The 21,346-nt window shown below is 48.5% G+C and overlaps 1 protein-coding gene across 4 annotated transcripts in view; it reads left to right on the top strand.

The window, feature by feature from the left end:
* Nucleotides 1–1,671: 1,671 nt before the first annotated feature.
* Nucleotides 1,672–21,346, top strand: part of RORC (RAR related orphan receptor C) — an 80,639-nt gene continuing 60,964 nt past the window's right edge. The window contains exons 1-2 of one of the 4 annotated variants that reach the window (XM_061606053.1): nucleotides 2,189–2,265; nucleotides 20,489–20,537. Coding sequence is in view for 2 of the 4 variants with exons in the window: in XM_061606052.1 (XP_061462036.1) it covers nucleotides 2,187–2,265 (79 nt within the window). In the remaining 2 variants the exon portion in view is untranslated. Of the gene's footprint in view, nucleotides 1,693–1,848; nucleotides 2,266–20,488; nucleotides 20,538–21,346 lie in introns of those variants that run through there. The other 3 variants (XM_061606054.1, XM_061606052.1, XM_061606051.1) reach the window with 3 other exon arrangements.

The following is a 21,346-nucleotide window of genomic DNA, read 5'->3' as shown; positions in this document are numbered from 1 at the left end:
ATGTTGCATGGGGGGGGGGAAGGAGATTCAGCAGACAAAGCTCTCTGCAATCCAACAGGTGGGCCATGGGAAAGTCCTCCAAGACAGTCAGAAATGCAGCTGGTAGTGTTTTTTCCAAGTAGATGATGCATTAGATGCAAGAAGACCCAGGCTGTTGGTCTGAAGGCACAGGAGGCCACCACCTTGCTGAAGCTAAGCAGGTCTGGGTCTGGTCAGTGTCTGGATGGGAGACCGCCTGGAACCACATGTATGCCGCCTTGGGCTCCATGGTGAAAGAAAGGCGGGGTATAAATGTAACAAATAAATAAATAAGAAATAAATAAATAAGAAAGCTTCACCTGTTTAATAACAGCCTGTAATGCGGTTGTTAGGCATAGAAAACTTAGAGCCAGAACAGGGCAGGTGAGAGGCACAATTCAACAGGTGATGTTTTTCAAGACAGAGATTTATTTTGTTTTATTCACGGTTGTATTTATACACCACCTTTCTTTCAAGGAGTTCAAGGTGGTGTACAAACATGGGTGTCCCCTTCCTGATTTATCCTCACAACAACCCTGTGAGGTAGGGCAGGCTGAGAGATATAGTGACTGGCCCAAGGGCACCAAGTGAGCTTTCTGGCTGAGCCGGGGGATTTGAACCCAGGTTTCCCAGGTCCCAGTCTGACACTCTAACCCATACCATACTGGTTCTGACTGACGGGGAAAACCTCACCTGTTTAGTTTCTGCTAGCTGAGCAGTGATTATGAGAGAGTGAGTTTAAGAAAAAAGAAAAAAGCTGCCAAGCTAGGGAGGCACAGGGACAGGCAGAAAGGCAACAAAATTGAGGAAAACTTTGCCTGTTTAATAACAGCCTGTTTTGCAGCTGTTAAGCATAGAAGCTTTAGAGTGGTGGGCAGGACAAGCGTTTGTGTGACAGACAGAAATCCAACTGGTGATGTGAGCTTTCCAGCCAGGAAGACACGTTCAGCTTCACCTGTTTAATTACAATCTGTTGCCACCATTGTTAAAAACACTTTATAAGAGAGGGACCACTGAGAGATTCCCGCTTCCCATTAATAATAATAGCAGTGGTATGGTCCGAACATATAAAACCATTTCTGGCCCGCTTGCATTGGCTGCCTGTATGTTTCCGAGCTCGATTCAAGGTGCTGGTTTTAACCTATAAAGCCTTACACGGCTTAGGACCACAATACCAGATGGACCGCCTGTCCCTATACGAACCCACCTGTACACTATGCTCAACATCTAAGGCCCTCCTCCGGGTGCCTACTCCGAGGGACTTTTCTCCCAGGCATTTTAGCATGTGTTTTTTAAATTGTTTTACATTTTTAAAATTGTGTTTTAAATTGTTTTTAAAACATGTGTTTTAAATTTGTATATTTGTTTTTAATGTTTTTAGGTACTGTAAACCGCCCTGAGAGCTTCGGCTATGGGGCTGTGTACAAGTACAATAAATAAATAAATAGTAGAAGTAGTAAATGAAGCTAAGGAACAATTGGGACACGACAAGTGCCACAAACAGTCAGGAATGCAACAGGGTGTGCGTAGGTTTTCCCAGCCAGGAGGATGATGCAATGATTTTGGGGGGACACTTTCATCTGTTTAACAGCCCATCTTCCTAAGCATTTAAAAAAAAAAAAGTCGGGCGAGGACGAGGCTTTGTGTGGTGGTGATGGAAGGAGAAGCCAACAGGTGAGGAGTATTTTCCAGCCGTGAGTGGGGCAGAGAAGCATTGATGAGGAGGGGAAGCTCGGGCGGTTTAATTGCTCGCCTGTTCCACGGGGCGAACGTTTGGTTAGCACAGGCAAATATATATTTCAAAAGCCGACGAGCGTTTTCCAGGCGGGAGCGGGGGGATGCTGAGAAGCATCGATCAGGGAGGAGACACCTCGACCGGTTTAATTGCTGCCTGTTGCGCAGCGGGGAGGAGCCGGAGGGGGAAGGGTCTTGGCGGTGCGCCCCTGGCGGCCGCGCGGGGCCGGTGCAAGCGCGCCGCCGCCGTTTCGGAGAGCCACTGCTCTCCCCTGCTCCTCCGCTGTAGCCGCGTCCCCAGCCAGCCCGCCAGCCCATCAGCCAGCCCTTAGTCGTCCTCGATCGCTGTTGGCTGCCCGCACTTTCCCCGGGCTGGAGCCAGCTGGGCAAGCGAAAGGTGGCGGGCTGCTGGCCGCGCTCCCCTCCCCGGCTCCATGGAGCCCAGCACCAGCCTCGGCGGCCCCGCAGGAGCCAAGCGTGGTAGAGACGCTGCCGTAGCCGTCGCCGCCAGAGGTAAGCGAGCCCAGTGGGACAAACCCCTAGGTTCCCCCCCTCTCCTCTTCCTCCTGGTGCGCCCTGGAGACGCGCCCTGTCGGTGGGCTCCCCGCAGCGAGGCAGAACCCGGAAAGGGAGGCGTGGGGCTTTCGGGGTAGCTTGCGAGGTAAGCGCCGGAGTGGAGGGTTAGAAGAGGCATTTCGTTCTTGGGAGGGAGACAGGAGGTGGGTTAGCAAAGGTGGGGGACTGGAGAAATGGGGGGACTGAACCCGGGGTGAATGCGAGGTGGGGTTGAGAGGCAAAAAAGGAGGTAAGTTCAAAATGGGGGTTGGCGTTGGACACACCACCCTCTAAGCCTCTGAGCGAGGAGGGCTGTTTGGAAATGAGGAAGGCACAGATTTGGTGCGCTGGGGGGAGGAAGTATTAAGAGAGAGGTAAGTTGGAATAGGGAGGGAATTTGCATGGGGTGAGAGAAGTGGGCGTTGAGTATTAAAGGGGGCAATTCCCGGTGGGCTGCAAAGGGAAAGTTTGCACATTTAAAAGAGGGCAAAAGTGGCCCTGGAGGTGGCGGGGGGGGGGGAGGAGAGGAAGGTAAACAGCTTTTAAGCAGTCATGTTTAAGAGCGTAGTCGCTGTCAAAACTCAAGGGGAGGTTCTAAAAGGAAAAAAGGTGGGGAGGCAAGCAAGAAGAGATTTCTACCCCCTCCCACAAGCGTGCAGGCATTCAGTTACGGAGAGCTATCTGCAGGTCCTATCCCCCCCCCAAAAAAGCTTTCCTGTATTCGGGCGCCTTTGAACGCTGCACATCCATCACACTTCATCTTACTGCAAAACGAGTTTTGTCCTAAGAGTTTTGCTGCTGCTGCTGGTGATCAAAGGGCAATTGTGCCCATCCTCTTTCTCTCTCTCTCTCTCTCTCTCTCTCCCTCCCCCAAACTATACCTGCTTTTTGATCGCCCGCTGTGGCCCCCACCTGGAGAATCCAGGAATTTGCTTTGCCAAGGGTAATTTTCTCCATCAGTTGGGATCAGATTATGTGCAACTTTATTGGGTAGGTGGGTGGGTTATATCGTGGCCCATTCGGGTAATAAGAAGAGCCCGGCTGCTGGATCAGGCCACAGAGGACCCATCTAGTCCAGCCTCCTGTTCTCGCAGGGGGCAAATGCCTTTAAGCACCTCGGGATCAAGTTTTTGAACTGATCGACTCTCCACTAGCAGGTCCTGGGGCGGGTTACAACAATTTTAAATTCAATATTAACAACAAAACAAACGACGGTTGCTGGAATAGGGTGAGTCCTGCCAAGACATAGCTCGGGTGTCTGAGGCGTAGGTGCAGAGATAGACTGCCTCTGGACCTGGAGGCTTCATAACAACATCAGAAGGGCCCAGCTTGTCCAGCACTCTGGACTTGGCATTGGCCAACCGGATGCCCCCATCCAAGCAGGAAACTGAACGCAACGGCAACTCTCTCTGTAACTGGCATTCAAAAGGCCCCCTGCCTCCAACAGAGGAGGGAGGACTTAGCCGTCGTGGCTAGTAGCCATTGGTAGCCTTGTCCTCCGTGTCCCCGATGGCCTACTGTTTCGAAACAAACTTATTTTCCCTTGATTTTCTCTCACACACGCCATGCTCTTTTATCAAAAGATAAAATATTTGCTATCTTTTACTGAAAACATAAGGGCTTCCCAAATGGCCCCCTGTTGGCTATACACCACCACCCCGGAAAAGCGAGATGGATTTATGCCTCCATTAAATTTATATATTCCCCCTTCCCTCTGTCTTTTGGTCTTTCTCGCTGTATGGGAACTCACATTTTGATGTGCTCCTTCTCCAGGGGTTAATCGGAGGTAACTTTGTTTCTGAACACACAGAGGTATCCAGGATGCCTATTTCACGGGAAGTAGAAGTGAGGTCGCTTTGCTGTGCATGTGGCTGGCCACTTCGCCATGGGGCCTGCCTCTGCAGAGACCAATACTGCCTCCCCATGCATCTTTGGTCTGCTGGCCTTTCTCCCCCTCCCCCCCCCCGGGGTGTATAAGACATTTTCCTGTCTTCCTATACAGGAACTCGGTCTCTTGCTGCTTTCTCAAGAAGGAGAGTCTTCTCTCTGATCTTTGGGCTGTTTGTTGACCTGGTTGGGATGTTGGCCTTGGGAAGTTTGAACAAGCCCAAAACACACCTGCGCCCAAAACGCACCTGCATTGCTCGCAGAAGGTTGCCGGCTTGATTTCCTGGGATCTCCAGGTAAGGCAGGGACCGTTCCCTGCCTTAAACCCCAGAGAACCACTGCTGGTCAGTGTCCATTAGGACAGGAGCAAGGAACCTTTGGCCCTCTAGATGTTGCTGAAGGACAACTCCCATCCACACCAGCAAGTACGGCCAGTGGCCAGGGATGTTGGGAGTTGTCGTTCAGCAACATCTGTAGGGCCAAAGGCTCCCCACACCCGATGCAACTAACTGGATCCCCATTTAAATCAGTCCTCTGCTCAGAACCATGGGGACTAGGTTCTTACTTTATTTTTAGGGCAAGAGCCGTAGTTCAGTGATAAAGCACTTTCTTTGCATGCAGAGAGCTAGTGTGGTGAGTGGTTAAGGTGCAGGACTACAACCTGGGAGACCAGGGTTCAAATCCCCGCACAGCCATGAAAGCTCACTGGGTGACCTTGGGCCAGTCACTTCCTCTCAGCCTCAGAGGGAGGCAATGGTAAACGCCCTCTGAATACCCCTTACCATGAAAACTCTATTCATAGGGTCGCCATAAGTTGGGATCAACTTGAAGGCAGTCCATTTCTATTGTATGCAGAAGGTCTCAGGTTCAAACCCTGGCATCTCCGGGTAGGCCAGGAAACATTGGGGAGTCTGAAACATTGGAGAGTCTCTGCCGGTCAGTGTTGACAGTATTGAATTAGACGTTCAGTGGTCTGAGTCAGCCTCCTATGTACCCTGTCATTTGCCACTCCCTGATGAATTTATAGACTGCAAGCGGTTTGGGGCAGAGACCTGAGCCTTGCGCACATTTGCTGTGCAAAGTGCTATTTAATGGTGTTCCTATAAATGGCAACTGTGGTGATGAAGCTGGGGGTGAGAAGGTTTCCTAGTCCTCCCTGTTGGAAAAAAACACATTGGTTGGGATTATGTCATCCTAATGCAATCACCTGCATGGTAGAGAGAGAGAGGCCTAGGCCCCAAAATCCTGGTAGGATTAGCAGTTCTAAATGTGGCCTTTGCCACAGTGGCACCATAACCCCAGATAATCGCCACCACCCCTTGCTCTGATTTATCTCTTTAAAAAAACAGCACACATTTAAACCCATACCCCTTTGGGGTTGTTGACAAAACCGTCTCCATCTGCTGAAAGCCCCAATTAAGTCATTTGCATGGTGGTTACGGCAGAGTGGCAATTTCGAGTCCTTTGCTCTCTGCCGGGGAGAGAGCGAGATGGTATCTCTTCTCCGAGGCAGAGGGAAGTGGTGAACGCCGCCTGGCCAGTTTCTGAGTGACTCTGGGTTTCACTCCTGGCGTCACTACCTCTCTGATGAACACCTTTGCCCCTTTAAAGGGATTTTTTTCTGTGCCAAAGGATCCTCTCACAAACCCTCATGTGTGGATGGCCTGGTCTGCTTTGATTCCTTAGCAGAGAGGTGCACACACTCACCTCCTCCTCCTACCCGCTTCCCGGAGCTCTCATCTCGTTGAAAACTTTTTTTTAAACTTCCCACAGAAGTACCTACAAAGCTTAAAGCCCAGCAGAGACTTGCCACCTGCCTTCCGTTTTCACATGAGTGCCAAGGGATTGTTGTCTTCAGCAGAAGTTTGGGGTGTTGTTGTTTGGGGGGGGGGAGAAATTTGATTCTGTTCTCATTTAAAGTTGAATCTATCAAATTCGCCCTTTCCGAAACAATGTGAGGACTGGAACACAGGCATCTTTTGAAATTTGCACGTACCTTAATTTTGTGACGCAGTTCTCCAACCAGCATTTGCAGAACTGCATATATTAGGAGGAAATATGCATAAAAATGAATATACTTGAGAACATCACATACACAAATGCATTATATTAGGAGAAGTTGTTTGCCAAAATGCATGCATTGGTCCAAACTGCATACAGAAATGTGTTTATTCAGAGAACAAGTGTATGGGTTTTTTAAATATTTTCATGGTGCCTCAACTTGAGCCCATTCTCTGACCCCGCTTCCCCAATCCTGGATGTTGTCTCATTGGAAGAAATGGCAGACTTGCTCTGCATGTGATCAGAGGCGCCCTTTCCATTATTATTAGATGCTTGAAGGTGCTGAGCCTTTGGACTCAAGACAAATACTGTGGACGCTGCTTTAATTTGAGTTGGAGTCCCTTCTTCCCCCACCCCCCACTCCCTCCATTTTTTTAAAAAAGCTACCCCCTTGGAGGTGTCTCCAGACCATATGCAAAGTGCCTTTGACCATGTACGGCGGGGTGGGGAACCTTGAGGGCCACATTCCCTTATGGGCACCCTCCCAGGTGCCACATGGCGGGGATGGGCAAAAGTGGGCAGAGCAAAGACTTGAGTTTCCTGGGAAGAGGGATCAATTGTTCAGCCACCCTGGGGACTGTAGTGCTGTGAAGCTACCCTTGACAAACTACAGTTCCCATGGTTATTTGCAGAGAAACCATGACTGTTTCAAGTGGTATCATACTACTTTAAATGTATAGCGCAGATGAGAATTGGATAATGTCTCGCCCTTTCCAAGGTCTCTTCGGAGAACTGGCCACAATTCTGCGACTGCAATTTCTGCGCTCCTTTCTGGCTGCGACAGAGACCCTGTGGGATTCCACCGAAGGTTTCTCTGGCTGTCTCTTTTCCCAGCTAATTGCCCCTGTTGGCAACTGGGGTGACTGACTGCTTTTCCCTGCAAGTGATCGTTTTTATTTTTAACCGTGGAGGATTTGAGCTAATATGTTAATGCGCCGGACCAGTCTCCGGCACAGCCCAGCTGATCTCACTCAGATGTGATGTGGCACTCATTCTTAAGCTTCTGATAATCTTTTGCCCCCCTCCCCCCAAAAAAATCCCCCAGTGTTGGCTCTGCGCCCCTAGATCAAGCCTGGGACTGAATGGGTTTCTTGGACGCAAAGCTTTCAAAGAAACGGCTGGCCGTAGGAGTCGCTGGCTGTTGCCGGAAAGTTACTAGGGTCGCCTGTGCAGAGGGAAAGCACTTGATCCAAACCAGTTTGGCCTATGGCAGTCAGCTGTCAAGAGACTCAGGGCCTCAGCTAGGGACAGGGGATTAATTTGGTTCAGTTTGCATTCAAAGGCGCCAAATTCGCACCGTCTTGTGCAGTGCATGAACCGAAACTCATCTCTCTGCAATTTGCACTCTTCTGAATTTTGCAGGCCAGTTCTCCAGTCGAGTATTGTGTACAAAAATGCACAAGCTTCAGTGAAGGGTACAAATGAATGCAAATATGACAATAACATGCGAACATGCATTGTACTGGGGGAAATTGCTTTGCAAAAGCATGTGTGTTAGGCAGCATTGCATAGGGGAGTTGGGACAGGTGCTATACGTTGTTATGAGACCCCTTTTTCCCATGACAGAGCTACAACTCCAGGGGTTCCCTGGGAAGAGGGATGGATTGTTAAACCATTTGGGGATTTGTAGCTCTGTGATGGTAGTAGGGGTCTTCTAGCAACTCTCGGCACCCGTCACAAGCTACACGTCCCAGGATTCTTTGGGGGAAGCCATGACCGTTTAAAGTGGAATAATAGCAGAATAAATGTATGATGCGAATGTGGCCCCAGTCTGGTTCATCTCAGGGGCTCAGTTTGTTGGTGTTACATGCCTTCAAGTCAATAAGAGAAAAATCAATTCATTTGAAATGTGGTGTTGGAGGAGAGCTTTGCGGATACCACGGACTGTGAAAAGGACAAATAACTGGGTGTTAGAACAAATTAAACCAGAACTATCTCTAGAAGCTAAAACGAAACTGAGGTTATCATACTTTGGACACGTAACAAGAAGACATGTTTCACTAGAAAAGACAATAAAGCTGGGGGGAAAAGCAGGGAGTAGAAAAAGAGGAAGGCCAAACAAGAGATGGATTGATTCTATAAAGGAAGCCACAGACCTGAACTTACAAGATCTGAACAAGGTGGTTCACGACAGATGCTCTTGGAGGTCGCTGATTCATAGGGTCGCTATAAGTCGTGATTGACTTGAAGGCATATAACAACAACAAAAAGAATCGGTGACCTCCAATAGCATCTGTTATAAACCACCCTGTTCAGATCTTGTAAGTTCAGGTCTGTAGCTTCCTTTATGGGATCAATCAATCACTTATGGTTTCAATTTAGCCGCCCTTTAACTACAAGGAAGGCCTCAATGGAGTATGATCCAGCAAAGCGTCTGATGTGCCTTTGCTTTCTATGATCCAGCAGAGCTTATATTTACTAAAGTATGGATTGGGAACATCTGTGGGTGTCCAGATGTGGCTGGACTGGCGACACCCAGTCACTCTCAACAGCCAACATGGCCGACGGCCGGGGGTGATACTGCCTTATACAGAGTCAAACCGTTGGCTCATCTACCTGACTGTTATCTGCAACCTGGCAGATGGTGGCACTCCACGACTTCAGGCTGTCCCAGCCCTACCTGGAGATGCCAGGGGTTGAACCTGGGACCTTCTGCATGCAGAGAAGTCCTCTCCCACTGACCTACGGCTCTTCCCCATGGGATGGTGGGAGTTGGAGGTCCAGCAGCATCTGAACATCAGGTTCTCCGTGCATGTTCTTGAAAGGGGGAGAAAGAAAGCATGGAATCAATGACCTGGGGAGGTGGTGGGCTCTCCGACACTGGAGGCATTCAAAAGGAAGGAGCACAGCGACAAAAACAAAAGTGGTCACCTAAGGATCCCAGCTTGGAGCTAGCTGAACATTTTGCACCAATTAGGGAGAGTGGGAAGGCACAGAGGACCTTAAAGGGAACTCTAATGGTGGCCCCCGGCTGGGAACAGTCCAAGGAGGTTAGCAAGTGCCCCCCCCGTGTGAAAGCATCCGGTGGTTAATTCTCACCCATCTAGGGGCAACGCCTAGCCCGCATGGATTGTCTCCTCTGCCACCTGACCTTTCTGCTTAACAGAATAGGGTGGGTGTATATGTGTGGCCTAGCTGATGGGGGGGGGAGAGAGAGAGCACCGCAGAGGAGGGCCAGAATCTCTTCTCAATTGTCCCAGTGTGCAGGACACGGAATAACGGGCTCATCTTATGGGAAGCCAGATTTTGGCTGAACATCAGGAAAAACCTCCTGTTAGAGCGGTACAGCAATGGGACAAATAACCTAGGGAGGTGGTGGGCTTTCCAATGCTGGAGGCCTTCAAGAGGCAGCTGGACAGCCCCCTGTCGGGGATGCTTGGACTTGGAGTCCTGCATTGAGCCAGGGGTTGGACTCGATGGCCTCATAGGCCCCTTCCGACTCTACTGTTCTGCGACCTCTTATGACCTTACCACCAGATGGAGCCTTCAGTTTGATGGCTGGCTAGCCTTGGGTCAGCCTCAATTTCCACACCTGTGCAATGGGAGGAACAGTGGGCACCCTTTAGCCAGGAGATACTTTCATGGAAAAGGATGGATGAAGATCCTTAGGGATGTATATTTGCCTTTCTTTCCATTCTGCCGCAGCTTGTTGTCCACCAACAAGGACACTCGTTGCTCTGTCTGCTGCAGCAGAGTGATGCGAGTTGCATAATTAATTACATAAATGACCTAAGTTTACATTAATGCCTTCATGTTAGTCCACCCTCCATTCTTTTCAGTGCAAAGGAAACGCAGTGTAAACTGGGGGCCTTGTATGTAGCTGAAACTTTTTTCTGCATTCCCTTTCTTGGTTTACCCAACAATCGCTTGTCGTGGACTGATTTGAGAGGAAAGGGGATGTTTGTTCTTGTGGTTAAAGATATACCAGAGAGAGAGGACCCTAGCTGTCCTTATGATCTCTGTGCCACGGTTGAGGCTGACGGTGGAAATTAAGAGACTGGTGTTGCGTGGATTGTTGTACACATTCGTTGTCTGGAGAGCTGGATCTCAAAATTGAGAGAAGTGTAGATTTTAAAGGAAAGCTGTGTTTCTGTTCATGTGGCGTTCCGGAAAGTGCACATTTGCCTGAATTGAATTTCTCTTCCATCCTTTCTCAGGGTAGACCCACTGAAATCAGTAGTGTTAGTCATGGCCGTTTCTGCACTGGGCAGGGGAGGTGGAATAGATTACCTTTTAAGGACCCCTTCAACTCCAGGATTCTATAAGCTGGGCAGTACGTAGCCCTAAGGATGGAAAGATCTGTCCATATCAGGTCTCTCAGTTTCTCATTTTTCCAATCTTAAATTCAGATCTCCAAATTGCAAACAGCAATTTGCTATTTTTTTAAAAAAAAAAAATCCTCATGACAATTCTCTAGCATTTTAGTGCAAATACCTCCTAATAAACACATTTTTTGTGCAGTTTTGACTTAATGTACACAGTTTTTGCCAGCAATGTGTCCTAATATAATGCCTTTTTGTATGTTAATTTTCACCCATATATTCATTGTTATGCACATGTTCTCCACATATATGCATTTCTGTAAACGTTGTTCGGCTGGCGACGTGCATCACAATATTCTGCAAATTTTGAAAGATGGCTGTGTTTCGGTTCCCATATTGTTTCAGAAAGTGCGAATGTGATCGATTCGGCTTGAAATCCTAACTGAATCGAAATTCTCACCCATCCCTACACAGCGTCTTGGTTTGTTGTTTGTGCATATATATTTACATACATTTACAATCTGGAACAAGGTGTGTGAGAGGGTGTCCTTTGGGCCACTGTTCTTCAACCTTGAGTCCCCAGATGTTGCTGGACTTCAACTCCCATTATCCTTGGCCATTGGCTGAACTGGCTGGGGTTGATGGGAGTTGTAGTCCAACAACATTTGGATACCCAAGCTTGAAAAACAGTGCCCTAGGCTATAGTTCATGTGTGGTGGATAGGGGGTGTACTTCAAAATGAATTTATTTATAAAACACTCTAGTGGCTAACAGGGACAACCATCTAGTCACCAGTGAAATTCCCCAAATCGGGAATCGTGTCAATGGACACATCCGTTTAAAGCATGTGGCTTCCCCCAAAGAATTCTGGGAACCATCGTTTACCCTTTGCAGAGCTACAATTGCCAGCACCCTTAACCACCTACAGTTCCCAGGATTCTTTGGGGGAAGCCATGTGCTTTAAAGATGAATGTGACCACTTTCACTGTTTTTCTTCTTTCCTTCATCCTACCCACCCACCAGTTCCAAAAGGCAGGTGTGTGCTTTGCATCAATTAGGGCAACATCAACAGCAAAGGACACTGTTGAAACTGACCGACTTTTCCCTTGGGTTGGTCAGTTTCGCCGGGGAGGGAGGTGTATATGGAATTGCCCAGGTTTTTTCTAGACCAGAAGAATGGGGGGTGGTTTAGGTAACAAGGATATTAAACGGGGGTGGGAGACATGTTAGAAGCGTATAAAATTAGGCATGGTGCGGAGAGAGTGGATAGCGAGTTTTCTTCCCTCGTAATACGAGAACTCGGGGTCATCCAATGAAGCTGAGTGTCAGGAGATTCAGGACAGATACAAGGAATTCCTTCTTCCCACAGTGCAGAGTTGAACTCTGGAATTTGCTCCCACAAGAAGCAGTGATGGCCACCAACGTGGAGGGCCTTAACAGAGTGCGAGACAAATTCATGGAGAAAAAGGCTATCCGTGGCTACTAGCCACGTATTCTGTATTCTGTCTCCACTGTTGGAGTAAGTATGCCAGTTTCTGCGAATTGCACGAGGGGAGAGTGCTGCTGCACGCAGGTCCTGTTTTGGGGCTTCCCTTGGGGGCCCCTGGTTGGCCGCTGTGAGAGCCGGATGCTGGATTAGAGGGCCCTTTGGCCCGATCCAGCCACAGGGCTCTTCTGATGGTCTTATGGAACCTCCAGGTCCAGAGGCAGTCTATCTAGATTTCCTATGGGCATTTGGCCACTGTGAGACCAGGATGCTGGACTAGGTGGGCCCCCATTTGGCCTGATCCAGCCGCCATGCTCTTCTTATATTGAAAATAGTGGCTGGACACGCTTTTGCAAATCCATCTGCCCTAATGTAGTGCATTTTTGTATATTGCATTCACTGAGCGTATGCATTTCCCTGCACACTTTATCCTACTATATGCATTTGTGTACGTGCTACTTTGCTGGAGAATGGCATTGCAAAATGTGGAGAAGTGCAAATTTTGAAGGTTTGCTGCATTTTGATTCGGGCGTGGTTTCAGAAACTGCGAATTACCAAGGTCCGCCTTTGAATGTGAGTGGAGTCGAATTTCTTCCCCCTCTCTCCCTACTGATCTATGCAGAATCTGCTGTGCAAGAACTCCCAACATCCCATTCTGGAAAAGAGCAGGCTATTTTTGTCCACCTGGACCAGCACCACTTTTGGCCTGCAGTTACCCCCCAGAGTAGGCACCCTGGCACCCTCCAGATGTCACCGAACTCCCAACAGCCAGCATGGCCAATGGTCACGGGATGATGAGAGTTTCAGTGCGACAACATCTAGAGGGCACCCAGTTGGTTGTCCCTGTTCTTCAGGGTCTCTAGCAGAGAGGGGCCTGATTCTTTTTCTAATTTGAGACAGCAGAGATTGGATCTGGGACCACACACTTCATGTAGCTTCTTCCATGGACGCAGTCGGGGTTAAGCTGAGCGCTTTGCAAGAAAATGTGTTTCAGGGAGGAAACAGGCCCAGGGATAGAGGTAGGGGAGAAATTGGATATAGTTCGCATTAGGGATGGAAAAATCTGTCAATTGTGGTTCTCTCAGTTTCTCATGTTCCTTAAATTTGGTTCTCCACATGTTTGTAGCAGCATGCGATTGTGCTTTTTTTTAAAATCCTCATTAAAATTCTCCAACATTTTAAGGAAAACTTTATCCTAATAAATTTTTGTATGCAGTTTTGACTTAACATACTCAATTTTTGCAAGCAGTGTGTCCTGATATACTGCTTTTCAGCGTGTTACTTTCACCAATATATTCATTTTGTGTACACTTTCCCCTAATATATGCATTTTTGTAAAAATTGCGTGGTGGGAGAACGACATTGTAACATTTGGAGAAGTGTGAATTTTGAAGGATTTGTGTTTCGGTTCTCATTGTTTTGGAAAGTGCGAATTGGATAAATTTGGCTTTAAATGCAAACTGAATTGAATTTCTTCCACATCCCTCGTTCGCATATAAAGGCAAACTTACCGAATTCATGCTTTCTGAAACAATGAGCCAACTGAAACTCAACCATCCTTCGGAATTTGCACCTTTCCAAATCTTGCAATGCAGTCCTCTACAGCTAAAGAATTGGTAGAAATGTAATTGTAAGTCACTTTGAGTTCACCTTTCTGGAAAAAATTATTATTATTATTATTATTATTATTATTGCCGCCCTGGGCTCCTGCTGGGAGGAAGGGCGGGATATAAATCAAATAATAAATAAATAAATATAGTATTATTAAAAATGCATATACTAAGGGAAAGTCTGCATATAAAATTGCATATGTTAAGTGAAAATAGCTTGCAAACATGCATTGCATTAAGGAAAATTGCTTTGCAAAAATGTGTACAGTAGCCACAGTTGCATGCAAAAAAATATATACATCGGGAGCAGGGGGGAAAGCCCTCAAATGCTGATGAATTTTCTTGAGGGCTTAATAATAATAATAATTTGCAAACTGATGTGGAAATCTGGTGAACCAGTCTTAAGATGGGAAAACAGAGAGAAATCCCTGTTGACATATTTGCTCAGCCCTAACAGGCCACCTGTCAGGCCTCCTGGCTTCTCCCAGTGGTGGAATGCAGCTGCGTCTGGGGTGGAGTGATGGGTTACTTATACCCGCTCAAGGGAGAAAACTGAAAAGCAGCTGGCAGAAAGGAAAGGTGGAGGAGGGCAGGGATCTGGAGGGGTGTGTCCCTTGAGCGAAGACTCTTGGTGGAAAGCAGGGAGAACAGGCTGTGTCTGTGGGTTTATATATGTGTGCGTTTCTGAGGGAGCGCACTCGGATCAGCCAGCTCAGCACTGTGGAATTCTAGGAAGGCTGCCCATGGAAAACTTGGCGGCTGAGTGTTCCTCACTTCCAGAGGCCTGGGCGAAAAGCTTTGGCAAGATCCCCCCTCCTTATTTGGGAATCTGAGCTTCCTGGAAGGCAACACCTAGGAATCTGCCTTCACGCCAAGTCTCTCTAGCTCAGTACTGCCTGCACTGACTGGCAGCAGCTCACCAGGGCTTCATAAGAGGGGACATCCCCCCTCCCGGCTTACCTCTAGATGCTGTTAGGGATTGAATGCGCTGCCATAGAGGAGGGCCGGGATCTCTTCTCGATCATCCTAGAGTGCAGGACACGGAATAATGGGCTGAAGTTGCAGGAAGCCAGATTTCGACTGGACATCAGGAAAAACTTGCTAACTATTAGAGCCATACGACAATGGCACCAATGACCTAGAGAGGTAGTGGGCTCTCCGACACTGGAGGCCTTCAAGAGGCAGCTGGACAGCCATCTGTCGGGAATGCTTTCATTTAGATTCCTGCATTGAGCAGGGGGTTGGACTCGATGGCCTTGTAGGCCCCTTCCGACTCTACTAGTCTATGATTCTATGATCTGAATGCAAAGCAGGTGCTCAGCCCACTGAGGTATGGCCCTTTCCCTAAAAATAAAGTAAGCTTCCAGTCCTCATGGTTCCCAAATAGGGATGATTTAAATAGGAGCATAGAAAACGGTCTTATATCGAGACAGACCGTTGGCCCATCTAGCGCAGTGCTGCCTACCCAAAGGTATTGGAGTCGGAGCCAAACAAGGTGTCTTGTTCTGAAAATAAACCAAGGTGTCAGTCCTCATGGCTCTGGATTAAAGTCTGGCTTAGGTAGGAACATAGGAAACTGCTTTGCACCAAGTCAGCCCACAGGCCTATCTGGCTTCTGTGGTCTGCTTTGACTAGCAGCAGGTTCTCTGGGTTTTCAGTCAGGGGTCTTACCTACCCGCCGGGGGTTGGATTTGGGACCGTCTCCGTGCAAAACAGCCACTCTTCCCCCACTCTCCTAACGCAAGAGCGGACAGGATTGTACTCTGCCTTGAACCTGCGCTGTCCAATTCAGCCTTTGACAGCCCCCCCTCCAAACGCTAGCTGCGTTTTGGGAGAAATGCCCTTGGCCCATGCTCAGGAAGACACCCTTCCCATTATGATCTGACGGGGGGTGGGGGAGGAAGAGAGGACTAGTTATAACCTGCACTGAAAATAGACACAAACGAAGCTGACGTTGGGGCAAGTTCTTGGCTCAAACGAAACCCTGTGATGACAAGTGCCCACGCCTCAAGAGGGCGAGGGGCCCAGTTCCCAGGTGTAGTCGGTGCTGCTGCTAGCGGGGTCATGCATGGGTCTTCTGCCTTGGGCCCTCAGATCTCTTACCACCACCACCACCCATTTTTTAACTATTAAAAAACACTTTTTGCTTACAGAAGTCCCTCGGGACTGTCCCCAGACCTCACCCCAAGTTTTTTTTTGACTGGCTAGAACATGTCCTGGAACTCTGATCATCCTCTAGATGGGAGGACAGAGAGGGATCTGTGTAGAAAGTAGCCAATCGTGCAGAGGTGCCTTTGTGCATGTGTCGATCCGCCTGCTGTAGCTTCCAGCCACACCTCCCACTGGCATCTGGCCCTCGGAAGGTTGCCCAGAAGGAAATGCGGCCCTCGGCTGAAAAAGGCTCCCCGCCCCTAGCTTACAAGGAGGGTGAGCACCGTGGTGCTCCCCAGCCACCTGCCAGCTTGTACTGTCCCCGGAGAACTTTGAGTTCCTAGTAATGCCCCGGAGGGCAGCCCTTTCGTATTTGCCTCCTTGAACAGTGCGACTGCAGCTGAATCCTTCTCCTACCTGGGAAACAGAGGCTCGAGCCATTCCGAATAGGGCTGTGCACAGCCCCCACCCAACCCGTGGCTCCAATCCAGAGGGCATCAGCCCTGGTCCAGTACCAAACAAGTCAGAGGGCAGGGCTAATGTTGAACACTGTGCTGAACACTGCGGGCGGTGATGGGTAAGAAGGCGTAAAAGATCGAGGCAAATCTGTGTCAGCAGCAGGGCAAAGAGGGTGGTGGCTGGTGCAGAAGTCCTGCGGACTGTGGCTTTCCTCCTATTTAGAGCAAACAAACCAAAGTTCTAGTCCTCATGGTTTTAATGTTTTTAAAGCTTTTTAAAAAATATGTTTTTAAAATATATATGTTTAAGGATGTTTTGGTGTAATATATTTTAAAGTCTGTTTTTATGATGTGGTTTTTACCAGTGTGGTGTAGCGGTTAAGGTGCTGGACTACAACCTGGGAGACCAGGGTTTGAATCCCCACATAGCCATGAAGCTCACTGGGTGGCCTTGGGCCAGTCACTGCCTCTCAGCCTCATGAAAACCCTATTCATAGGGTCTCCATAGGTTGGAATCGACCTGAAGGCAGTACATTTAGAGTGTTTTTAGTGGTTTTGTTTGCCAATCTGGGCTCCTACTTGGAGGAAGGGTGGGATATCAATCTAATAAATAAATAAATACCGGTTGCAAAGATAAGAGTACCTCTCCTCAGTGATGAGTTAGCGGCTTTTGCCTCCACACGCATTAAAGGTGAATTGCAGGCAAAGTTTGCCAAGACCTCAGAAGGCAGTTGAGGGGCAGAATGAAAAGATTTCCAGCGGCTGGAGTTCAGGGTCTCCCCTGCCCTGAGTCAGGCTCCTTGTTGAATGTCTGGGCTTACAAAACCAAAACTGGGAAGAGCGTGTGAAATGAAACCATCCTATCCATTGGCAGGATGTGTATTATTTCTGTATTGGTTGTGGAACTGAGCATTTCTCGATGCGGAACTTGAAAAGAAAAATTATAACCGTGTACTCCAAATGCGCAAGAAGCCAGCGGCAGGCCTTTCGGGGGATTTAGATGTTGCAAGGGCCCCTGTTCTGAGGCCCATGGAGAGAGCGCGGCTATTTATGAAGGAGGATTATGAGCTCTGAGCCAATTTGCTCCATCTTAACAAAGCCCCCTTTTCGCACTTTTCGTCTCTCACTTTGCAGGGGAAGAAATTGGCTCAGAGAAAGGAGTTTACTCGGCTTTGGGGAAGGGGGGGAGGAGGAAAGATGAAATAAACATGCCCTCCCCAGAAATGTTCTCTCAGGTGAGAGATTTAGACTTTTGTTGACCTGCTTCAGGCAGGGGGGGTGTTATTTTTTTAACAAGGACTAAGCCGTCTTGTACTCTTTTTCCTTCTGATACCTGCCTCCGTGTTTGGGTTTTCTGTTCTTCAGAAGTTGTTTTGGTTTAAATATTGGGAGAGGGGCAGGTTGGAGAGAGGCTTTTGGCTCCACCCTGGTGCTTAGAAGCCCCTCCCCTCTGAAACAGGTGGCCACACCCCTTTTAGCTAAAGCCCCACCCCCTCAGGAAAAGTCGGGCTTGTTTGTGACCATCTTAAAGGAAAGCAAGGGAAGTTCACAACATTCCACGGTGCTCAAGCATGGCCAATAAATGGAAACTGAGGCGGAGCTATGCAGATAGGTCGGTGGGTGGGGCTAGGCAAATCGGAGGAAGTTGGATGCATTTCACATTTAAAGCCAACTTTATCACAGTTGCACTTTCCGAAAAAAATTCAAGAACTGGAACGCAGCCATTTTTCACAATTCACACTTACCCAAAATTTCCAGTGCCGTTCTCCCACCAAGCAATGTTTACCAAAAAAGTTGCATATATTAGGGGAAAGTGTACATAAAAATGAGCACATTTGTGAACATAACATCCAAAAATGCATTCCGTTCGGAGAAATTGCTTGCAAAAGTGTGGTTGTTGGGAGAAATCCGCGCACTAAACAATTTTCATGAGCTTTTTTTTTTTAAGAAAATGCAAATTGCCACAGAAATGTGGAGAAGTGAAAGAGGTCTTTCTCAGTGGTGGCCCCCAAATTATGGAAGGATTTTTTTGACAAGGTGCGCCTGGCGCCAACACTATTATCTTTTCGGCGCCAGGTCAAGACTTTCCTCTTCTCCCAAGCATTTTAGCATGTGTTTTTAAATTGTTTCTTTTAAGTGTTTTTAAACTTGTATATTTGTATATTTGTTTTTAATGTTTTTAAATTGTTGTAAACCATCCAGAGAGCTATGGAGCGGTATACAAATGTAGTAATAATAATAATAATAATTTGTGGCTCGGAAAACGAAAAACAGAGAGCCGCATTGGACAGATCCTTCCATCCCTATTGTTAACATGTAGGTGTGGGAGCCACCCATGAGAGGCGATGGTCTCCCTGCTAGCGCATCCCTGCCCCCCTGCTACCCCCCCACCAGGAAAGAAAATTACAGTGTTTGGGACATCAGACAGACCCATCTCAAGCAGCCACCTCCTTGCCCAAAAGCTATCCACCCTGATGGCTGTGTTCTGTCTCCACAGTCAGAGGCGCTATGCTTCCGAATCCCAGTTGCTGGAAACTGCAGGAGAGGAGCGGGTTGTTTTGCTCTCAGGCCCTGCCTGCGGGCTTCCCTTGAGGGCATCTGCTTGGTTGCTGTGAGAACTGGAGGCTGGACTCAGTGGATGTTTGGCCTGATAGCTATAGGGCCCTTCTGACATTCTTGTGGAACCTCCCAGATCAGGTGCAGTCTATCTAGATTCCTAGGTTCTCACAGTGGCCGAACGCTCCCGAGAACAGGTTGCTGGACTCGATGGTCTATTAGCCTGATCCAGCAGCCGGACTCTTCTGCTTTGGTTCTGATGCTCTCATTTCTGCCACCACCTCTGTGGCTTCAAGTGCATGGAGGGCCACGTGTAGGTGAGCCATCTCAGGCGACACCATACCTCTGACAGCAGCTGGCAGCGCACACCCAAGGTGGCACGCCTAATTGCCACCCTGCCGTGCGCCAACAGGACCCCCTCCCCTGTCACGCTGTCGAGTCCTGCCGGTGAGACAAGCGGGTCTGGCCGGTGCCTGACTTGGATGAGGCGAGTGTCTATACCTGCATAACATTCGGTCGTTATATAATCCTCTTGCACAGGCTAGGGTGTGCCTGGGCGCGTCTTTGCATTCGCCCAAGCCATCTCTCCTGATGGGAAGAGTGGGGGGGGGGGGAGTGTGCGTACACAAGACACGCCTCTGACCTAAGGATAGAGGAGAGATTCGATTCAGTTCACACTGCAAGCCTCGTCTGTCAGATTCGCACAATGGGAGAACCGAAACACGGCCCTCCTTTGAACTTCGCACTGATTTGAAAGTTGCAATTCAGTTTGCCAACCAAACAATATTTACGAAAATGCGTACGGTTAGGGGAAAGTGTACCTGAATATGAATGTATTGGTGGAAACGCCTTCCAAAAATGCATTGTGTCGGAATAAAAGCACTTACAGGGATGTGTGCGTTAGTCAAGACTGTAAACAGCAATGTGTTCTAATAAACTAATAATTCCTCCTAATAAAGTCACACTAAAATGTTGAAGGATTTTCGTGAGGATTCTTTAAAAACAAAACTCGCCAATTGCTGCAGAAATGTGGTGAGAACTGAATTTAAGATTGGGAAAGAACGAGAAGCGGAGGGAACCGAAATTGACAGATCGTTCCACCCCTGCTCAGACCACAGAAGCCTTGAAAATTCACTTGTCTTTTTGGGATGACCTTCAGGCATCCCCAGGGCTGGGTTTCAACCAACTCAACACCCCCCGGAGGTAGTCCCGACAGGATTGTCCAGAAGATAGTGCCTCTGGGCACATGCAGACCACCTTTCCTAGGAACATAGGAAGCTGCCTTATGTAGCGTCAGACCTTGGGGCCTATCGAGCTTACTGTTGTCTACACTGACTGGCAGTGGCAGTCCAGGATTTCAGGCAAGGAGTCTCTCCTGGCCCTACCTGGAGATGTCAGGGATTGAACTTGGAACCGTCTGCATGCAAAGCAGATGGTGTGTCTCTGAGCTACAGCCTCTTCGACGCTTGGGTAACTGGGTCTTGCACCCACACACACACATGTCCAGATATGTCGGATTTAGCTAGAAGCGGGGGGGGTATCTGAGGCCCTCTGGACTTCCAACTCCCACCATCATCCCTGACCACTGGTCCAGCAACATCTGGAGCCCTTAGCCAAAACGTTTACAAGTTAAAGGGGATGGTGTTAAAGCCCAGGTAAACCATAGGCTGCTGTTAATACATTATAATTTTTAACCTCTTCTCCAAACAGCGTAAAGAAGGCCCTCTTTCTCCTTTGATCCTCTCAATAACCCTGCGAGGTAGGTTAGTCTGTGTGTTTGTGTGTGTGTGGGAGAGAGAGAAGTTGGGGGTAGTGTTTCTCTGTCTGCCGAGAGATATCAAAGCACTCCAATTCTTGTTTATTTTACGTCGAAGGGCCCTGATGCGAGGAGGTGCGGAGGAAGCCTTTCAAACAAGAGACAAGACTGTTTTGGTTTTTTTCCTGTTCTGTTCTTGGGCTGTTTTTTAAAGATGCGGCAAGGAGTGGAAAAAAGGGGAAGGGGGAAAACCTCGCAAAATAATTTGGCGTCCCAAGGAAGCTCCGATGTAGTAACTCCAGGAAGTGCCTTTCCTCCAAATCTTGGGGTGGAGTGAGGAGGTTGCATCTGTGTGGGAATTTCCATGTATTGATGGGGAGGAGTGAGGAAATATTGGCTATCTTTTCAATTCCCCCCCCCTTGGAACAAAACCCCCAAAATGTTTGCGAGTCCTGTTTTCTTTCATTCTGGACATGGTATAGAGCCTTTCCTATTTCTGGGTATTCTATATTGCCAGAGTGGGATCCCTCAGGCTCCGTGGGGAAAATGTGGCCCCCCAAGCTTCTCTAGCTGGCTCTTGGAGCTCTCCACAGGCCACACCCCCTCTCTGCAGGCCACACCCCCTCTCTGCAGGCCACACCCCCTCTCTGCAGGCCACACCCCCTCTCTGCAGGCTACACCCCTTTGCTCTGCACTTTAAGCTTTTGACTGGCTGGAATGTGCCCTTGAATTCTGACCATGCCTCTCGCTTGCCTAGATGGAGAATGCGGGTGTCTAGAAATTTGGAGTAGCCATGAATTTCGATTCGGTTC

Source organism: Rhineura floridana, chromosome 22 (assembly GCF_030035675.1).
Source record: "Rhineura floridana isolate rRhiFlo1 chromosome 22, rRhiFlo1.hap2, whole genome shotgun sequence".
NCBI lineage: Eukaryota > Metazoa > Chordata > Lepidosauria > Squamata > Rhineuridae > Rhineura > Rhineura floridana.
Note: the sequence above shows the minus strand (reverse complement) of the source record. Positions and strands in the feature narration are given on the sequence as shown.